General features: G+C 33.5%; 2 protein-coding genes across 2 annotated transcripts; one reads left to right on the top strand and one right to left on the bottom strand.

Moving 5' to 3' along the window:
• On the top strand, positions 11927-19135 carry LOC18611959. The gene is made up of 4 exons (XM_007048481.2): positions 11927-13205; positions 15195-15376; positions 16957-17180; positions 18255-19135. The coding sequence occupies exons 1-4, from the start codon at positions 11927-11929 to the stop codon at positions 19036-19038; spliced, it is 2469 nt and encodes an 822-aa protein (XP_007048543.2). The 3' UTR covers positions 19039-19135.
• Positions 19945-20974, bottom strand: LOC18611960 (transcription factor HBP-1b(c38)). The gene has a single exon (XM_007048482.2). The coding sequence runs from the start codon at positions 20937-20939 to the stop codon at positions 20169-20171; it is 771 nt and encodes a 256-aa protein (XP_007048544.2). The 5' UTR covers positions 20940-20974; the 3' UTR covers positions 19945-20168.

A 20974-nucleotide genomic window follows, 5' to 3' on the forward strand; every position in this document is an offset into this window, starting at 1 on the left:
ATGCATCTGCAAAAGGGGAGGGGGACCGTCACTCAGTCATGGGTGAATGAGAGCATCTTCTTCAGGCTGACGCATTAATGGTGGCAGTAGAAGTAGGGGACCATCTTCCTTAGAGCACTCCCGAAGTCAGCGGTTCACGGTTATCGTCACCGGAGTCATCTGATGTTCATCATTGTGCAGCATAAATTTCAGACCTAACTGAGCAGGCACGGGTGAAAATGACGAGTAAATACAGGGCAAGCCCATATGTCGACCCCTCAGTGAGCCGTCAGGATGTAAAGAGCACAACGGTTGAACCGTACGAAGGTTTCAAGAAAGACGAGTGCGCGAGGTAAGCTCATAAATAACATTACAAATATTATTTTTTAATGAAACATTAATCCACCAAGGCTTTTCAAACTCATTTTGTTACATATGCAGGCGTAAAGTCAGGATCTTAGGGGATCAAGGGGCTGACTTTTTCACAACATTAAAGGATCTCAAAAAAGAAATGACTAGTGAACATATAGACACATGCCTGAGTGTACTTTGTAAAAGGATAACAAGGTCGAAGTCAAAGCTGTATACTACCCGTGCATGCGTGGTTGACACGATATTCTTTGTAAGTATATTTGAAAAATTTTCAATTCTAAAAATACTAAGTTTTTTATTGCATTAAGTGTAAGCTAATGTATACATGCTTCATAGGACACCATCCATATGCTACACGCCTTATTTCCAACTGAATATGCCATGTCGACTACAGAATTCTAGATGAGTTGTGAGCATACGTGAAGGGTGAAAAGCCGACATATTGTTAAAATGGGAAGATGTCGATTTCATCTTTGTGCCTTGTAATGTCGGTGGGCATTGGGTGGTAGCGAAGATCGACTTGGTGAGGTAGATGATCAAGGTGGTGGACTCTGCAAAAACTTCGAATGCTAAGGATAATGGAGTGCAAACACCTCAGATGACACCTCTTACGACAATTATGCCAATCATCTGCCACCAAGCCAGTCATTTCAACAAAACACGCAGGAAGACATAGGATTTGACTTCGATGCCATTGAAAATTCATTTGCCAAAAGATAAACTGCATCAGCAAAATGATAGTGTCAGCTGCGGTATGTTCATGATATGGTACATTGACAATTTTTTGCAATCGAAAATGATCAAAGTTAAGCAGAATATGATTGCAAATATGCTTCGCCAATATGTTCTAGAAATTTTTTTCAACAATTATGAGAGCGAACCCTGAACATATCGGCCCTTGTCTATATATTTTTTGTATATATAATTAATTTTATTAATTTAATATTTGTACATTTTATACATTACATTTTATTTCTCAATTCAAACACAGTGCCTTTTAATTATTTAATATTGCAACCGCTTGGTATGTCACACAATTGGGGCATGGCGTGTCACTCCTGAAAACTGGAAGAAGTCAGCGTGTCATGCCAAGTATCTGGTTCCACTCAACGTGTCACCCCATAATACAGCAAAAAGTAAGCATGTCACCATAGAATCTGCATGCACTCAACGTGTCACGCCAACTATCTGCTTCCACTCAGCGTGTCACCACAAGATGGGACTTGCCATGTCAGCCCACAACACTGCAAGAAGTTAGCGTGTCACCACAGAAATCTGAATACACTCAGCGTGTCACGCCAACTATCTGCTTCCACTCAGCTTGCACCACAAGATAGGGCATGCCGTGTCACCCCACAATACTGCAAGAAGTCAGCGTGTCACCACAGAAATTTGTATGCACTCAGCGTGTCACGCCAACTATCTACTTCCACTTAGCGTGTCACCATAAGATGGGGCGTGCCATGTCACCTCATAATAATGCAAAAAGTCAGCGTGTCACCATAGAAATCTGCATGCACTCAACGTGTCCGCTTAACATAATATATTTTTCAAGAATTTTCGTCCTTATATTTCAATTTTATTTTTAAAATATTTTAATTTAATAAAAATTAATTATGATGATTCATAGATGAAATTTGATTGGATGATCCATAAATTTTTTAAATTTGTTTGGTCAAGTCATGTGTTTTAATCTTAAATTTCATATCATATGTTTTTAATTTAGTTTAAAATTTTCTCTTTCTAGACTTGCATCCTTTGAAGTAAATTTCTTGGTACAATATTATTATTATTATTATTATTATTTTGTTAAGTGATTGGCTTAAAGTTTTATATGGAGGTATTAATAAGATAAAATAAACATTGTAATTAAAAAATTACAAAAACAAATTGAATATGAGGATTTAGAAAGCTACTAAAGTTAGATGAATTAATTTTATATCTCTTAAGAGATTTGATTGTAAGAACATAAAAGGTTAAATCAAATGAAATAGAAAGGAATTAAATTAAATAATTAATTATTTAATACAAATCATAATAAAATGTGAGAAATGGGGTAATAGTATAGGGACTTCGTAAGTCTATTAAGTGTTCAAAACTACGGACAAAATGAAATAAATAATCAAATAATATATTTACAAAATTAATAAAAAAAATAAAGACTTATCTACAAGATGAAACTAACAAACACAAAATCCAAATATGAATGAATGTAAGATACTGCAAGAGCAAATTGTGACAAAGGTATTGCACATGGGTTACACATTTAGTTAGGCCGACAAGCTGTCTTCATCCATAAGACACCTTACGTTTTCAGACATTGTCCTTCGTATTAGACAGTTGTTGCATGTGTGACCGGTTTGTTTACAACTTGAACATGTTTTTGGTCAACGCACTCGGGGAGGCACTGATTGACTTGGAAGTGGTGCCAAATTTGTGGATGGAACTGTAAATGGTGATGGGATATTCTGTCTATTATGGCTGTACCTCTTACATTGTGAACATCTCCGTGCTCGACTGCCTTCATCGGCCAATGGAATCTTTCTCCTTCTAGGTCTTCTCGCTTGGCCTTGCCAAGGTGGTGGCAAGACGATAATTTGTTTCACATGAGGGGGGATGTCCCACTCACTAGGATGCCCTATCAGGCAAATGGACCTCGCATAACCCTCCACCAAAACGATTGTTTGTAGTAGTCAACGCAGAATTCAATGGCTTCATGTTTGCATTTATTGAAAAATACAGTGAACTCAATGTTCAAGCACAATGTAAATACTATGTCAAGTAGGGTTCAAATAAGAAATAAAGATATTCTGACTTTATAGCTGTAATGGCATGGCTACATGGTAGTAAATCTGCTGGAACTCACAACATGAACACGTCTTCGTGGACAGGTTTACAAGTCCGTCCATCTTTCCATCTTTAACTTTGAACTCCACTCAATTGATAGGTTTAATCACAAAGTGATGTGCATCATTGAATCGTTTGCTCAACTACTTGGCAACCTCAGGGCTGAGGGGCGTGGTCACCTTGACGGCTTCCTCATATCGATCATGGAACCAACGTTGGAACATGTCTCTGATGAACTCGATCAAAACAGTGATTGGCATTTCTCTTGCATGCTCCAAACATGAGTTAACACATTCCGCAATGTTGGATGTCATTATTTGGTATCGCCTTGTCGATGAACAGGCACGTGCCCATCTCTCAAGGCCTATTCTCATAAGGTCAGCGTGGGCTCCTGTATGAATCTGCTTGAGCTGGTTCATATGTCTGTTGAAATCGAAAACCTTATAGCACTTTCGAGCAAGGGTGAAAATCATAGAAAAGTCATCGCATTTGAACTTGTTTTTAAAGTTCTTCTTCAAGTGGTACCTGCATAAACCATGACACGTTTCTGGGTATGCATTTTGGATTGCTTTCTTAATGCCAAGATGCTGCTAAGAAATGAACATAGTGTTTTCAGGACAACCAATTGCATCACGTAGCTTGCTAAAAAACCACGTCCACGAGTCTTCGTCCTCAACATGGCCGATGCCAAATGTAACTAGATGTATGCACTCATTCGCATCTTTGCATACAACGACAAACAGAATACCCTTGAACTTGCCTTTCAGATGTATCGCATCAATTGAAATCGTAGGACGCATTACATCCCTAAACCCCCAAATACAAGCCTCGTATGCTTAGAAACAATATTTGAATCTTTTTGCCTCATCAGTAGCCACTACAGTGACTGTGTCAAGATTTTCTTGTTCCAACATATAAAAATACAAGGGTAGTAGTTGAAATGACTCTTTCAGGGGATCGAAAATAAGCTTCTCCGCATACTCTTTCGCTTGTTAAGCCTTACTATACAAGCATTCCAATCCCCACTAAACTCTCATATCACCAATTATGTCCTTAGGTCTCAATGCTACTCCATTAGCCTAAAGCTTGTGTGACATAAGTTCACAAATTATCTTCGCACTTACGATTACAAATCGCCCTTTCAAACCATCGACAGTACACGTGTGCACTTTGTGGAACATCCAAACTTGCCAATATTATCCTCCTTTAGGTAACTTCGTTGCACGCACACTAAACTTGCATGCCTTGTCCTTGCAACCAACCTCATAATGAGCTTTACATGACCTTTTTACTCTTATCCTAAACTGCTCTTTTATAGCCAACATGTTCAAAGCTCGTTTTAACTCGCTTTCGACGAAAATATTCTTCCTTTGTATAAGCGATCATCGGCACATGTCGACTCCTCAGTTGTAATTGTTTGGAATGAGAACCTTTCTACACTTGAAATTACCCACGTACGAGATATCTTTGCATTTTTTCTTTCCTGATAACTGTCATGGAGCAATGTACCAAGGAACGAATCTTGTTCTCATTAGCAATGGGGTTATTGTATATGGAGTCATCACACTGAACATCTTTTACATCAACACCTCTTACAGGTTCTGTTTCGCCTTCAACATTATTGCAAATTGGAATGTCACTGTCATAAAGTCAATCCTCGTCTGAACTCTCATCATGCCATTCATCAAGCCCATCATTTGAATTGTCATTAAATCTATCTTCATTGGCAGGAACAAATCCTCATTTCCCTAATCAAATGCAGTATTATCCTCGAACGTCACAGTGCCACCTTTCAAAGTCACAATGTTATCCTCAAGTGTCGCATTCTCATTTGAAAATGCCATTACACCTTGTATAGTTTCACCCGATCATTGCATTTGTTGAACACAAGTAACTAATTGGTTTGATGCACATCCTTATCGAAATTGTGCAGCCAATTGTTCTGTGAATGTCGTGTGTCTACTAGGCTACACAAACTCTTGTGCATACGTCACTTGCCATTGTTGTGGGTTACGAACTGAATGTTGTGGTATATATGAAGCATTGTATATCTCATTTTGATTGAGTTGATTATCATGTTGTTCAGCTTCTTCATGTGATATAACATTTGTTTGGCATCCCTTAATGCTGACATACACAATCGGAACATTCCTCTGTTCTAGCGAAATCAATCAACATCCTCATCGTCCTTGATAATTGGCCGTGATAGCTCTCCGGGTGTACTGATCAATGCATGTAACTTAATCTTGTCAGTTTCTGAGTTTACCCCAACAATATCTTCAACCAGCTTCACTAATCCCACAAACGACAAATCACTCCTAACCCCCCGCATTCGTGACTCACCATCCTTGTAAATGCCATCCACCCACTAACCACCGTGTCTTATCACAAGTCGCACAATTGGAACCCCATTGAAATTTTGGAAACAATAATAATTTGTCAATCATTTAACACATTACATGACATGCCGTGTTTTAGAAATTGTCAATCATGTTGTAACACGGCATGCATATAACGTAAAATGTTGTAACACGCCAAGCATATAACGTAAAATGTTGCAACATGCCATGTAGATAACGTAAATGTTGTAACACATCATCCATATAACATAAAATGTTGTAACATGCCATGCATATAACGTAAAATGTTCTAACACGCCAACGCTGACACGCCAATGACTATAATTACTGTGTCCTTATACGAACTGGCCTAAAATACCCATAGCGTGTGATATGCCAATCAGTGTAATTATTGACTCGTTACAAGAACTGCCCTAAAATAACCAATGTAATGACACGCTAAAATAACGCTAACACATGCTATAGATGTATGGCGTGTAACAACTCTGGGCAATGTTTCTAATCCATGTTCTAATTTATACCAAATGTTTCAGAAATTTAAGTGTTCCAGCAATAAACCCAATAACACAACTTGATGTCATCTCTGCTATAGGGTCTGTTAATCTACGACAATATGGCCAGATGCCTAGGGATAGACCACAACCCAATGACGATGGTGCTCAACAGAGAGTTTACAGAGCTCACACAGTTCAGAGAGCTGAGAGAGTTGATGACGATGGTGCTCAATAGAGGGTTGACAGAGTTGAAACAGTTCAGAGAGTTGAGAGAGAAAAATGAGTGAGGTCAAATAGTTGAGCATTTATTATTTATTTCTATTTTCTCTCTAGCAGGAAGGAGATATCGAGACCCTAATTTGAGACGATGTTTTTAAGGGTATTTTGGTCTACTCATGTTTCTTTTTGGCTAGAAACAGATAACTTTATATCGTGGTTATTTCTGAAATCACCTTATCAGGAGCTCCATTTCTCATAATTTTCTCAATTCATTATGTGACTATTGAAGTAATAGATTTTATAATCATTAATAATATAATAAGAATTATTGTTTAGTAGAAGGTAAAGGGAAGAGATATATGAAAAAAGTTATATTAAATCAAGTTAAGAGAAAAAGGTGTACATAAACAAGTGTAAGATAATAAGCTGTATATGAACAGGTACAAGAAAATAAGGTATATGTAAACAAATACAAGAGAAAAAAGTAAGGGTGAGAGAGAAACACTTGTATTTTAGGAAAAGGTTGAGAGGAATACTTCTTAACTATCTTTATTTCTAAACTATCACACCAAACTTTTATAGAACATCACAAGATAAAAATAACCTATGAACCTTATCATTTATTTCGAGTTGCTTTTAGTGTCATTCATATGAAGTGGTTATTTTGTGCAAAATAGTTGTTTCACTTGTATTAATTGTTTTGCATAGAGTAATGTTTTGTCTATTCTAGTTGTTCCGCACAAAGTAATGCTTTTTTTATTCTAATTCTTCCGCGTGAAGTATTTGTATTAATTGTTTCGCATAAAGTAATATTCCGTTTATTCTAATTGTTGCGCATGGAATAGTGCTCTGTTTACTCTAGTTATTCTGCATGAAACATTGCTTCACTTGTTTTAATTGTTCTGCATAAAGTAGTGTTTCACTTATTCTAATTGTTCTACATGAAGTACTGCTTTACTTCTTTTAATTGTTCTTATTATTATTCATTGTAAAGCATTACACTATAAAAAACCTATTAAAGATAATAAATACTAACCAAAATTAACTATCTACTTTATTATAAAAATTGTAACTAATAATACAAGTATAAAAATTAATTTAAATAATTCAATTAGGTGAAGTGAATTTTCAAACTATAATTATTGAATCTATACATAAAATTAAAATTGTTCCCATCAATTGAAGTGATTGCCACATCATATTTTTTTCTTAGGAAGATAAATAGGAAAAACAAAAAACAAAAAAAAGGAAAAGAAAAGAAGAGAGACAAAACTGTTGTTGGTTGACTGGATGAAGCTAGGATAGGCAATGGCAAAGGGAGCAATAAGAAGAGTGAGAAAAGAGAGAGAAATGAGCTTGGTTAATAGGTAGAGAAAGTGAATCATAGAAGGCGAAGGAAAAAGGAAAGAAATAACAAAAGAAAAAGATCATCGACAAAACTTTGGTAGATCGATATAAGATTTTGTATAAATAGTGATTAAAAAGTAATTATATAAGATCATAGATCGAGTTAATGTTTTGATTTAAAATAAAAAAATTAACTACTTTTGAAATGAAATTAAATTATAATATAAAATTTTATTAACAATTTAAATATAAGTTTTCATATTCACCAATATAAATAGATATAAAATAAAAATAAATTAACATTAGATTATCACATTAAGTATTGTAATAAACATAAAACAAAAAAAATTAAACATTATATTTTTACCTTAGGCATTGTGTTAAATGTGCTTTCATGTTTTCAAATTCATCAATGATTAAATTCAAAAAAAAAAGAAAAAATAAAAAATAAAAGGGTTTAGTACACTTGTAAAAGGAGGAAAAAAAAAAGACAAAAAGAAAAAAGGGAAAAAAAGAAAAAAAGGAAAAAAGAGAAAAAAATTCATTCATTACTAAATCTGAAAAAAATAAAAAAAGAATAAAATGATTTAGTATACTTATAAAGGAGGAAAAAGGAAAAAAAGGAGAAAAAAATAAAAAGGTTTAGTATATAATAGAAAAAAAAGTAAAAAAAAAGGTAGGATAAAAAAGAGAAAAAAAGGAAAGGAAAAGAGAAGGAAAAAATGAAAAATAAAAGGGTTTAATATACTTATAAATGAGAAAAAAAGAAAAAATAATTCTAAAATTTGAGTTTAGAATGAATTGAATATAAGATTAACTTAGGTTTTTTAACATTACTCTAAATTAATACATTTGATTTATTTAGAAATGGTAAAATTAAATATTTTAAATTTTATATACATAAAAATAAAAAAAATAAAAACTGAAGGGTGACCCCACCACCGCTTTCCCTTCGCTTATGTTGTTAGCGATGGTAGATAGTAGTAATAGAGACGGTTGACGGTGGACTAGATGATAGAGAGAAGAAACATAAACAATAAGCAAAATGAGATTTTTAGTTTTGTTAGGTTTTATATTAAGTTTAAAATTATGTTTTTTTTTTTATATCTTAAAATAAAAAAAAGCGAGAAAGTGGGCTACGGACAAGGTCTTATCCGAAGTCTTGACGCAAATCTCTTGGATTCATGTTCAACCTCAAAACATTCAATAAGCCGAGTCCAAATCCAGTCCAAGGGGAAAAAGGAAATTTCCTTTTTCGTTTTTGTTTTATTATATTGTTAATTTAAGGGTACTTTTTAAAAATACCCCTATTTATAATTTTAATTATTTTTAACCAAGAGAAATTAATTTTGAACAAAATTACCCTTCATGAAATCGACTCATATGTTTAGGTTCGCACCTTAAACTGACTTATATCTTTTGAGCTTTCCTCACACCAGACCATTCATCTCTAGAGTATTCCTTACTAAAAAAAACTTTTATACATTTTGAGCATTTTGGGGTTATTTTTTATACAAGAAGAAAAACTTTTGAGCATTTGGAGCATTTTAAGCATTTTGGAGCAATTTTTGATACATGAAGAAAACCTTTTAAGCATTTTGAGCATTATTCGCCAAGTAGGTATATTCGTTGATTATATTATTAAATGGAATATGGTGTGTTGTTTGAAGTTGTTAATTTTGTTAAATGGAATTCAGTAGTTTTGATGATTATTAAGTATTACGAAATTAGTTTTTGGGCATTGCGTGATTAGTTTTTAAGCATTGAGTGACTAATTTTTAGGTATTGCGTGACTGATTGATATGACATTGCGTTACTAATTGATAGGTATTGCGTGACTAGTTTTTAGGCATTGTGTGATTTAAACATTGTCCAAAACCAATCACACAATGCCTAAAAACCAAAGACGCAATGATTAAGTCACGCAATACTTAAAAATCAGCCTCACAATACTTAAAAACCAGTGATACAATGTCTAAAAACTAATAATGTAATACCTAATAACTAATTGATTTGTTTGTTCATAACCAGATTTAAGTTGCCAAAGTCGTATAGTGTTCTAATTTACAAATATGTCTAATCAATTTTAATCCTTTAACTTTGAAATTTTATGAATATAAACCAATAAATTCAGAATCCTAAAATACATACCTTGATGTTATCTCTACTCTTTGAGATAACAAGAAAGGCCTAGATAGTGAGATAGATAGTATTTGATAAGAGAGAGAAATCGAGATTTCATTTTCAAATTTTTGTTTGTATGGCAAGATAGAGAAAACTGAAATTATTTTAATTTGTCTGAAATTATTTAAAGGACATTATTGTCAAGTCATGTTAAAAATTGACTAAAAATAATTAAAATTATAATAAATAATATTTTTGAATTGAACTTACGAGAAATGTTATATTTTACAATTTCTTTTTAATTTAAATGAAGGATATCGAACTAGTTTGTTAAGTAAATAAAATTAATATATAAAAAATAAAAAAGTAAATTATTTTTTATCATTTAATTTTAAAAAATAATATTTTGATTACTAATATTAATAAACATGATTTGTTTTAGTAATTTAATTGTTAAAAGATAATAAATCTCTTAACATATCTTGACCAATTGATATATCCACATCACATACTCTGTCATGAGATCACGTCCGTATAATAATTTGTTTTTATTTTTAATTACCATAGGAACACGCTGGTGTGATTGAGCAACTAACATAGATGTGTCATTTGATCAAAGTATGGTAATAAACTAAGTGACTAAAATAATAATAGTGGCCAAAATGTTATAATTAAGTAGTTTTCTAAAGTCAAGTGATAAAAAAGATAAAATAATTATTTGATTTCTAATGTTATAATTATTTTATAAAAAATGATTGCTTGACCCATTTTAAGAGATAATAGTCCATACAAATAAAATAGTTATTTGATTGATTAAACAATATTTTATCAGAAAAATAATAATAAATTAAAAAATATATCAATAATAATATGATTAATGTGAATAATATTGATGTTAATTGCTAATAGATATTGTTAAAATGATGTAAAAACATATTTTTGTTCTATATTATGTTACTAATATAATATACGTATACATAATTGTTTAAATAAAGTATGATAAAAATTATGATATTTTTTCTATTAATAATTAAATAAAATTTTTTTAACCAAATAATTTCATTTTAGATATTATATATGTCTTGAATGATAATTTTATCTTACCATTACATTGATAACATAAATATTAATATATATTTTGATATTATGAATATAAATATACATTAAGTTATATAATAAAATATATAACTTAAAAATTAAAAAATTTTATATTGGAAGCTACTAGGTTTGTAAAAATATCACGAGTCGGAACTTAAATTCAACTTTATATGATTTTAAATTTTAAAATTAGAGTTTAAGTAAGATTATAAGTCACAGATTCATTTTTTTAACTCAAAAGACATACTTGATAGGTAGTGAAAAACTTATACTTATATATTTAATGTGAGATCTATGACAAAAAATATATAAATGCCACTAATAATATAAAAAGAAAATAAGAATTATTTTTTATAAAAATGATTAAGTTACATTAAAAAAAAGAAATAAAAGTTGATATTTTATTAAATAAATAAATGAATTTCACAAATTTTCGGTTGGACCCTTTAAAATACCTAATTGGAATTTCAATAATTTTGATAATTTTAATTTTTATTTTAAACTTTTCCTCGCAAGTAAAATCCTTAGGGGATTTGAATATTATTTCCCTCCTATAATGCGCGCGTCACGTCACAAAATATAAAGTATAAATGAAATTGAACTCGAAAAACGGTCATCTTTCCTCTGATCCGAATTCCAGAAGCAGTTTTACTCTCTTACTTCCGTCTTCAGACTTCAAAGCTCAGATCACAAACATGGTAAAAGAAGATGAATCAGAACCTCAAAGGCCTTCTCTTCTCAGTTTCAGTCTGTTTTTCATGCATGGATGGTCCTTCTTCAACGAATTTAACGGCCAGACTTCCGTGAGTGTTTATTTTTATTTTTATTTTCAATTTTTGTGTTTATCTCTTTACTTTCCGAATATAACTGATTTGAATCTTTTATCATAAATTGCGTATCTGTGACAACCCCGATTACCTCGCTTGCATTTATTTATTTATTTTTTCATTCCGCTATGTGGGTTTCTCATGAATAATAAAGTTACATTTAAATTTCGGGACGAGAATAAAATTAGGGTTTTCTTGGGTTTTTATTGGATATTAGTATGTCTTTGGTTGTTCGTTTGGTGATATATCTAATATGGGTATGGGTATTAGTACATCAAAGATGGATAGTTCACCATTGCTGAGGCTTTGTCGAGAGAGAAAGGAATTGATTGGAGCTGCGGCTGATTGCCGCTATCAGTTAGCCGCAGCCCACATTGTGTACCTTCAATCTCTTTTAGATGTAGGCAATGCACTTAACCACTTTGTGGAGGAAGAAATGCTGGTTTTAAGTGATTGCTCTTTTGAGTCCTCAGAGGAGAATAACTCTGACGCCGAGCTGATCTCCTTGACCGATAATACTCATGATCACTCTGAGGCATCAGGTTGTTCTCCCCTTAATTTGAGGACGTCACCTTCAGCAACGTTCCCTGCCATTCATGAGCAGTCAGGAAAGTTGGATGTGTTTTCTTCCCGCTTTCAATATGGTCACGGGGAATCTTTTGGCACATCTACAAGTGTTTCACCTAGTTATGTTAGGTATGATCAGTCTAACAATCAAGTTCATTCACAGCCAGGTGATGTTAGTTTTTCTCATTATGGTTGTAAGGTGATTGCTGGTGCTGCAATTGAGGCTTCTATGAATAATAATGTTAGCTACCCTCAAGATGAAAATTGGGTAGCTTCTGGTTCTCCGGTGCTGGAATCTCCTCAAAGCTTCCCTCAGTTTGAAAATGAGGTAGAGCAAGCTGATCCTTACCATGAAAGGACAAAGAGTGTCACTCCTGCTCCATCAACTTCTCCTATAAATAACATTGTTGATTGGTATTACTTAAACCCATTTAAGATAATTGATGATATAAATTACTATTCTCAGAATTATTGTTTTAGTGAATTTAATAGTGATCAGGACTTTAGAGAAGTGAGAGAGAGAGAGGGAATTCCCGATTTGGAAGATGAAACTGTGCCAAATTCGGTCGACGTATCCAGGGGCGAGGAATCAGCAGAGGCTATAAGGGAAAGTTCAGGCACTGGCACTTCACAAGCTCCAATATCTCAAGAAAAAGAAAAGAGTGATCCAATCACCATTCAAGAAGATGTACGCTATAGACTAGATACCTTGGCAGTAAATATTACCGAAGATAAGAATATAACTAGGGATGGGCTGCGTATGCAGAGTGAAGATACAGTCACCCAGGATGGTGAATCTTTAGAATCTTCAAGCTTGACGACATTAGATGACTGTGTCTCAAAGAATATCACTGAAATAGTAAAGGAAATTGGAGATATATTTGAGACTGTTTTTAATTATGGGAAGGAAGTTGCAGTATTTTTCGAGGCAGGCAAACTCCCTTATCAGCCTATGGGTGCCAAACTTAAGGGTAGGGTTCTGTTATGTTGTCTTCATATTCATTCTGTTAAATATTTTAGGCTAAGTTATTTTCCTTCTAATTGCTCTGCCTGACTATTTTCCGAATTGAAGGTAAGGCAAGAGTTCTGTTAAAGTTCACTCTTTGCATCGCTGCTGACTTTCTGTTGCTGACTGTTGTATGCTTCATTTCCTGCAAATCATTTCCCCTACTCTAGGTGAAATACCCCAGTGGAGAGTAGGGGTCATTCAGTTGCTCATTTCTTTCATTGATCCTAAGATGCTTTACTATGTCCTAGGCTGTGCCTTTTTTCCCTCTGATCTTTGGCCATCATGCTGACAAAGCACATAATAGAAGCTTGCAAAGCAGGCAGATTTTGAGTACCCTCTAACTGAAGCAGATCAACCTTTGTGTTTTATCATAAATTAGCTGAACATCTCAGGTTTTGTGTGCAGAAGTAAAAGCTAAGAACTTATATGGCTTAAAGAAGATTGATTTCAAAGAAATTTCAGTTTACCTTTTAATTTATTAAGCTAATATATTTCTCTTTGGTCATTGATTTTACAGGATTTTCATTTTTTAGTTCCAAAAGGAATTTATGAAGTATGATTTACTTAACTAAAACTCAGTAACTAAGAAGGATTTCTGCATGTGGATTGCTGTGGGTGAATCCAATGCTAGATGCATCATAATATTTTTTTTATGAAAATTGTTTGTTTTTATAATGTAGCTTTAACTTCAGCAGTTCTGAATTTTAATATTCCTAAGAACTTTCATGATAGTGGGATGTAAAAAGATCTGTGAAGTGGTTTATCAGGATTTTGGAATGTAATTGTTACAGGTTTCCTATTATGGTACCTAATGTATCTTCCACTTTTATTGTAAATAATTGCAACAGAGTTTGCATCTTTTATTTTATTCTATTGTTTAAATTCATGGCATAGTTGCTTCCCAAGAAATAAATGATAACATGATTTTTAATTTCTTGTCCTGAAATTTATTTATACTTTATGAGAAACTGAAAACCTTAAATGTCAATTCTTGTGGCTACATTACTCAATTTCTTGGTCCTTTGGCCATCGATAATTTACTCTACATTTGCCTGTGCTTTTGAAGCTTGACTGTATCAGATTTCTCGCTAGCTAGTCCCTAGCCCAAGGAATATTTACCTTTCAGATCACTGGCTTTGGATGTGGGTTGACCCAAACATTAGACCTGACATCTAAAAAACTTTATAGCGATAAAATATTAGTATTAGGTTTTGAAAAGGTTTTAAAGTGTGTGATGGACATTCTAAATATTATATATACTTATTCTTTCATTAATGAGGAAAATGCCAACATTTTGGGGTTAACTCCTAGACTGCTGTTGAGGAAATTGTACTCTCTCAACCTAGGATCATGAACCTTTCAAAAAGAACATAGAATATATTCACTTATCATAACAGAACCTGGAGCTAAAATTCAAATATTATATTAGCTAATAACAATTAAAAATGCCAAAGTGTGCTTTCTAAATCAGATTTCAAATACTTTCCTTGCGGCAGAGATGTTATCAGTACAATGTAAAAGGCTTCTGTGTATGATGAACCAGATAATAAGTTATTTTAGACATGATTAGTTTTTATGCTATCTTTGCTTGAATGTTTGTGAATGCTGTCGATATACAAATAATAGTTATTCAAGTAACTCAGGCTTGGCCTAGTAGTTGTCAACTCTCACTAAGAGGGTTGAGGTCTAAGTTTTGAATCCCATCTCCTGCTTAGACTTCTTCAAATGTACCAAAACAAAAAGATAAAAGTATTCAAATGACATGGTTATGTGGGTAGACCACATAGATGGGTATGAATTATGTTGTTGTTTTTCTTTTGTTTTTTTTTTGGTAGAAAATAAATCCTCTTTTCTCTTTTTTTTGTGAAAAAGTAAATCAAATGAACTTTTGCTATTACTTTTTCCTATTTTAAAGGAAAATAATATCTGCCATTAAATTTGCTATCTCCAGAAGTTGCCTCAAGGATCTTTGGTTTTACTTCATTGCAATTAAACCAATTGGCTCCTAGAACAATGATGATGGACAAAGCTATAAATGGTGATGTTGAGGATATAAGCAGAAAGTTTGGTGACCTCTCCTCCACTTTGGAGCAGCTGTTTGCATGGGAAAAGAAACTGTATGCTGAAGTTCTGGTAAGCAATCATTTAGACTATAGCTATCTGCATGTTAAAAGAAAATAAGCTGGGGAAGGGAGACCACAACATAATTAGCCTATAAATACATGTACACTTTGAACATACATTGTGCTTTATTATACTTTGACTTAAAAAATAGGAAGTTGGCTTCTAATTTTAAATGTTTGATACAATTAGCAGTGTAACCAGCATGATAGTCACCGATGACGTCTCTTCTGGATGTTGCAAATTCATTTGGATCTACCTCCATACAAAGCACTAAGATTGATCATGTCAATCATTGCTAAAGTTTCACATTTTCAGTTGTGAAATCTGTCACCTAAGCTCAATATAATGCTTATATCATGCTATTTTTTCCTTCAAATTGTCTCATAGTCACTGTTATTAAAAACTGGTTGGGGGAGCACTGACATGTAAAGTTTGCTCAGAGGTGCATTTAGTTGAAAGGAGTTAATTACATCAGAAACTCTGTTTCTATCCTAGGAATAGGTCTTAGTTATTTGAAATTGGCTCTTGTTTTTTACACTTGTTGATTTGTTATTTTCTTTGGTTTCCATGTTATTACCATTTATCTTATTTTGCCATGTAAAGTTTGCCCCACTATCAGTTGGATGCTAAGTTCAACTGTAGTGCACTGAGTTTCTGCTTTTATTCTTGGTGTTCTTCAAGGTCTTTCTTCTTGAAAAGGTAGATGCATATGCTTTTTTCCATAGCTAGTACAGTTATTAGAATAAAAAGAACAAAGTGGTTTCACAATGATAACATGACTCCATTAAGCTTCATGTCTGATGATATTCTAGCTTTATGGGGGATAAAATTGATAGTGATGCTGGTAGATAATGTTTCCCATGTTTATTTTAGGGACTTTTGATTGGAATCCAGCATCATTGAGTACCAGAGAGCTGGAAGAATTGTAGGAAGTAGGCAAATAATTGAACAAAGAGGAAAACAATTGTAAAATAGTGTGAAATCTAAAGAAATCATCTGTGATTTCCATTGCTCCTGTTGTGGTGAAGTTCCTATTTTTACCCTGGTACTCCTTTTTTGTTCTTCTCTCTTTTGAGGAGAGGGTGTTATGAATATTTTTGAATTCCTGGGTTCCTGAATATCATTTTGGCATATTCATGGCTTTGGTAGGAATAAAGATATAGGTTGGCAAGTGTTACCAAGTTTGATCTTTGGAATTTTCATAAATAATGTAAGATCATAATGAAACATTCACCAAATGCATATTATTGTGCAATCACAAGTTGTTTTTTTTTTTTGGGGTTTTCCTCTCTCTTTTCCTTTTCTTTTTGGGTAGCAAGCATTGGTGTAACAACTGTTTATGTATTTCATGGACATTGATATTCTAAGTTGGAAGTGTACAAATGGAATGGAGAAGTATAATAATGCTGTAAGCAGTATACTATTTATGAATTCCAAGGAACTGACAATTATTTTGATCATATTAAATGCATCTTGTGTACTGACACAGATGCTTCGTTTGACTTGTTTGGAATAATGTTTTGCATGAAACTATCTTTTCCGTTCATTTCCTGATGCTTCTCTTTGCTTTTGACTCTGCGCAATGTCAGGGGGAAGAAAAGTTCCGCATTATATATGATAAGAAGTACAATCAGCAAAAGGTTCTTGATGATAAAGGTGCTGAGTACAGTAAGATTGACGACATTCATGTTTCACTTAGAAGGTTGCTTTCAAAAATTAATGTTGCTGTCACAGCAGTTGATGTGATCTCGAGACGAATACACAGGTTAAGAGATGAGGATTTGCTTGCACAACTGAAAGAATTGATTGAAGGGTATGAGATAGTCAATCACTTTACCTTTCTCTTTCCCTCTTATCCTGTATTTTTACCATATTTGTTTTTTTTTTTGAAAGGTTATTTATTATTTATTAATGAATAAGTGTGAACTATTTCTTCATGCATTCAATTTGTTTTCTTTCTTTTGCTTGAAGACTAGTACAATACCTCGAATACTTGTGTGTTGATGTGCTTCATCCTGCTCGGTATGTTGATGTGGAGAATTTAATGAATTAGAATTCATGACTTGCTTATTTTAAATATTTCAAGAGGAGCTTCACTCTATTTTTCTTTTTGCTCAATAATACATTCTGAAGGATGGTGTGAACCCTAGTGGTATATATGGTAATAGTTTATTGATTTTTTCTTTCATAAGAGGTGGAGAGGGGTAAGAGTTAGGTGGTTAGATGCTCCTATTAACAATGAATTTTAATTAATGGTTTCTTTTTATTTTTTTGGCCAATGAGTACTAGTGTATTCCCAATCAATGTTCATGAGTTTACACTTAAAAGATAAGCATTGTAGCCAATGACACAATTTTAAGTTACTCCTGTCAGTTGATGTGTGGTTTGAACCAAAAAATCAATTGCTATATTTTAAGATAGAAAATGTATCCATCATGAAACATTTTGGGGGTACACTTGCAGATGTTGATGAGATTGATTTTGTATCCTTCATTGGTTCTCATTCGTAGAGGACCTGTATGCCAAAGGACTGAAAGAAGTGTAACATTTGTTTTTCTCTAAAGAAGGAAAAGAGACATTCTTTTAAAGAAGCATCAAGAGAATCAAGTTGATTAGGAATATAGGTAGAGTTGTGTTCAACTAACTGAACATGGCATGAAAGAGGGGCTGGCAGTAATTACTAAAAACTGCACCTGAGCAATAGGGTTTTATATTCAAATTTCCTTGTAATTCCTTGCGAGTTTGTAATATTACAGTGGCTCACCTTAACTCCAAAAAGGAGGTTCTAAGTTCATAACTCTACCTTTGCTGCCGCCTTGTGCTTTTTATGTCCTTTTTTCCTGTTAACCATTCTAATGTGCCATAATAATATTCCATTTTTTTTCAGGTTGTTGAGAATGTGGGACTTCATGGTAAAATGCCATCGAAAGCAGTTCCAAACTATCATAGGGACAAAAGCATATGTTCATATGGCAAATGCTGACAGTCGAAAAAGTTCAAACATGAAGGCTACTCAGAGACTGGAAAAGGAGATGTTAAACTGGGGTTCAAGCTTTAGAGATTATGTTAGTACTCAGAAAGCCTTTGTGAAATTCTTAAATGAGTGGCTTTTGAGGTGCATCTTCCAAGAACCAGAAGCAACTCCTGATGGAATACCCACCTTTTCTCCTAGCAGCATTAGAGCTCCACCCGTTTTCATCATCTGTAGTGATTGGTACTATGCAATTGAGAAAGTTTCAGACAATGGAGTATACGAAGCCATTCATAGTTTTGCCACGAGCTTGCACCAGTTGTGGGAGAAGCAAAATGAAGAACAACATGAAAGACAGAAAGCTATGCACCTTTCAAAGGATTTTGAGAAACTGCTTAGAATTATTCATGAAGAGAGTGGTTTGCAGTGGCATCAAGATGCATTGCTAAACCATTTGGCTGCTTCAGAGTTCCCTGCAGAGAGTGTGGCACAGGCTGGTGGACTAGATATTGACTTGGTCTCCATGAATAAGAGATTGGAAGAACAAAAAGCTAGGCATGAAGAAGTTGTTAGACAGCTGAATGATGCTGCTTCAAGCTGCTTACAGGATGGCCTGGTTCCCACTTTTGAGGCTTTGGAGAAATTTTGTTGGGAAAACTTGAAAGCTTACGAGCAAATCAGATTTCTGAACAGACAATAAAGCAGGAAGGAAACAGTCTAATGAATGTCAAGTTGTCCATATGGGAAAGAAAACTTTTACCCAGTAATAAAACTACAATCAATCCTTAATTGGTACAATGATGAAAAAAGTACAAAATTCAAAATTTTGAAGTTTTTATCCAAAATTTGGAAAAAAAATTCAACGTGAATGAGGTTTTTTTTAATCCCATAAAAACGTGTTTTTTTTTAAATTAATTTTTTATTTAAAATCATTTTTTAATCCCAGAAAAAAGCTTTTTTTTTAAATCAATTTTTTACTTAGAAATCAATTTTAATGTGTTCCTTGTGTAACATTTAACTGTGATTAAACAAGTTAACTGTTATTTCAACATAAAAGATCTTTAATTGTTAATTTTTAATATAATACTTTAAAACTTCTTGAATTATTTAAATGAATTTTAAATTTTAAAATTTTTTATTGTGTTTAATTAAATTTTTTATTTTTATTTATTTTTTATATTGTATAGTGTTGACATGACATTTTAATTTGTTGTTATAAAAAATTATATTATAAAATTTAAAAATTTAAAAAATTAAAATTTTAAAACATAATTATAAGTTTTATAATGAAAAAAAATGAAAACAATTATACATTAATTAAAAATAAAAAATAAATTAAACAAAACACGAAATAAGATAGACAATTGTGAAAAAAAATATAATTCTCCTTGTAATATTATGAAATATTGAAAAGTAAAAATGAAAATATATTTTATGAATGATTAAAGAATAAAGTTTTCTTAAAAAAAAAAGAAGAATAAAGTAAGAATATAAGAAAATCTCATTAAATATGGATTACTACATATTAGGAAATTTTAAATATGTTTTGATGTGTAGTTTAGTAAGTATTGGAATGTGAAAAGGGAAGGAAGATTCATCAGATTTGAGATGATGATCATTAGTTGATAAATATTACATAAACCCAAAGAAATTGAGTAAAGTAATGATACTTTCGATTCAGAAATACTAGACTCTGATATTTCGATATTTCAAGAAGAAGCTAACTCTGATTCGTTTTGGCCAATTTGCCAGCGAATTGGATGCTAGTGGCTTTGGGCACCGGCGCTATGGCTACGACGATGATGCTTATCATCTCTCTGCTTGCCCCATTCATGAATCCTTAGGTGCAGCAGCTATCAGGAAATGGACAGCCTGGATTGGAGTCAATATGTCAATGACAGCTTTCAGCGTTCTCAGCCTGAGATCATCAGCCCTTTGCAACATCTCCTTCAATCCTTCCTCCTTGCACTCCATCGCTGACTCTCCTTCTCCACTCCCACACCTTCCCCATCCCCGTTCCTCATCATTTCCAGATACCAAATGGTTCAACTTAAGCATGGACGAGTCCGCCACCGTCTCTTGATGCTTTGCCATCTTCTCGGTCACCTCTTTCTCCTCCTTGATAGTCTTTGCCTGCAACTCATCGATCCTTGAGAGCTGGCATGGTGAGAGATCACCCAAATCTCCCCTTCCCATCCCGCGAATGAGCTCGTTGAGTTGGTCTTCCAGTTGCAGCCCTGATTTGAAGTAGAGCAAGTGAAAAGCCATGATGGGTCGCCACCCGCCAATCCAAAGAAAAGCATCCTCGAACGTGCTGGTCCAAGAAGGTGATAACATGGCCAACACATCTTCCTTACCCCACCTGGCCTTGGCCTTGTAATAATGCTCATAATGCTCCAACACTCTTTTGATGAGGGAGCACAGGCTGTCGTCATCCGCAGTGCTGTGGTGTTGTTGGGATGCAGCAATGAGCTCTTGGAGATGTTGGTTTTGCTCTACAAGCCAGCATTCAAAGAAGTTTTGGAATGTTTCACGCTCGGGAGCAGGACTTCGGACGGCTGAAGCCATGCAGTTGGCAGTAGTGCTTGGAAGTACCGACATGGTTGCAGTCAATGTGTTTCCGATCCAGCAGGGCT

The sequence above is a fragment of the Theobroma cacao genome, chromosome 1 (assembly GCF_000208745.1).
Source record: "Theobroma cacao cultivar B97-61/B2 chromosome 1, Criollo_cocoa_genome_V2, whole genome shotgun sequence".
Taxonomy (NCBI): domain Eukaryota; kingdom Viridiplantae; phylum Streptophyta; class Magnoliopsida; order Malvales; family Malvaceae; genus Theobroma; species Theobroma cacao.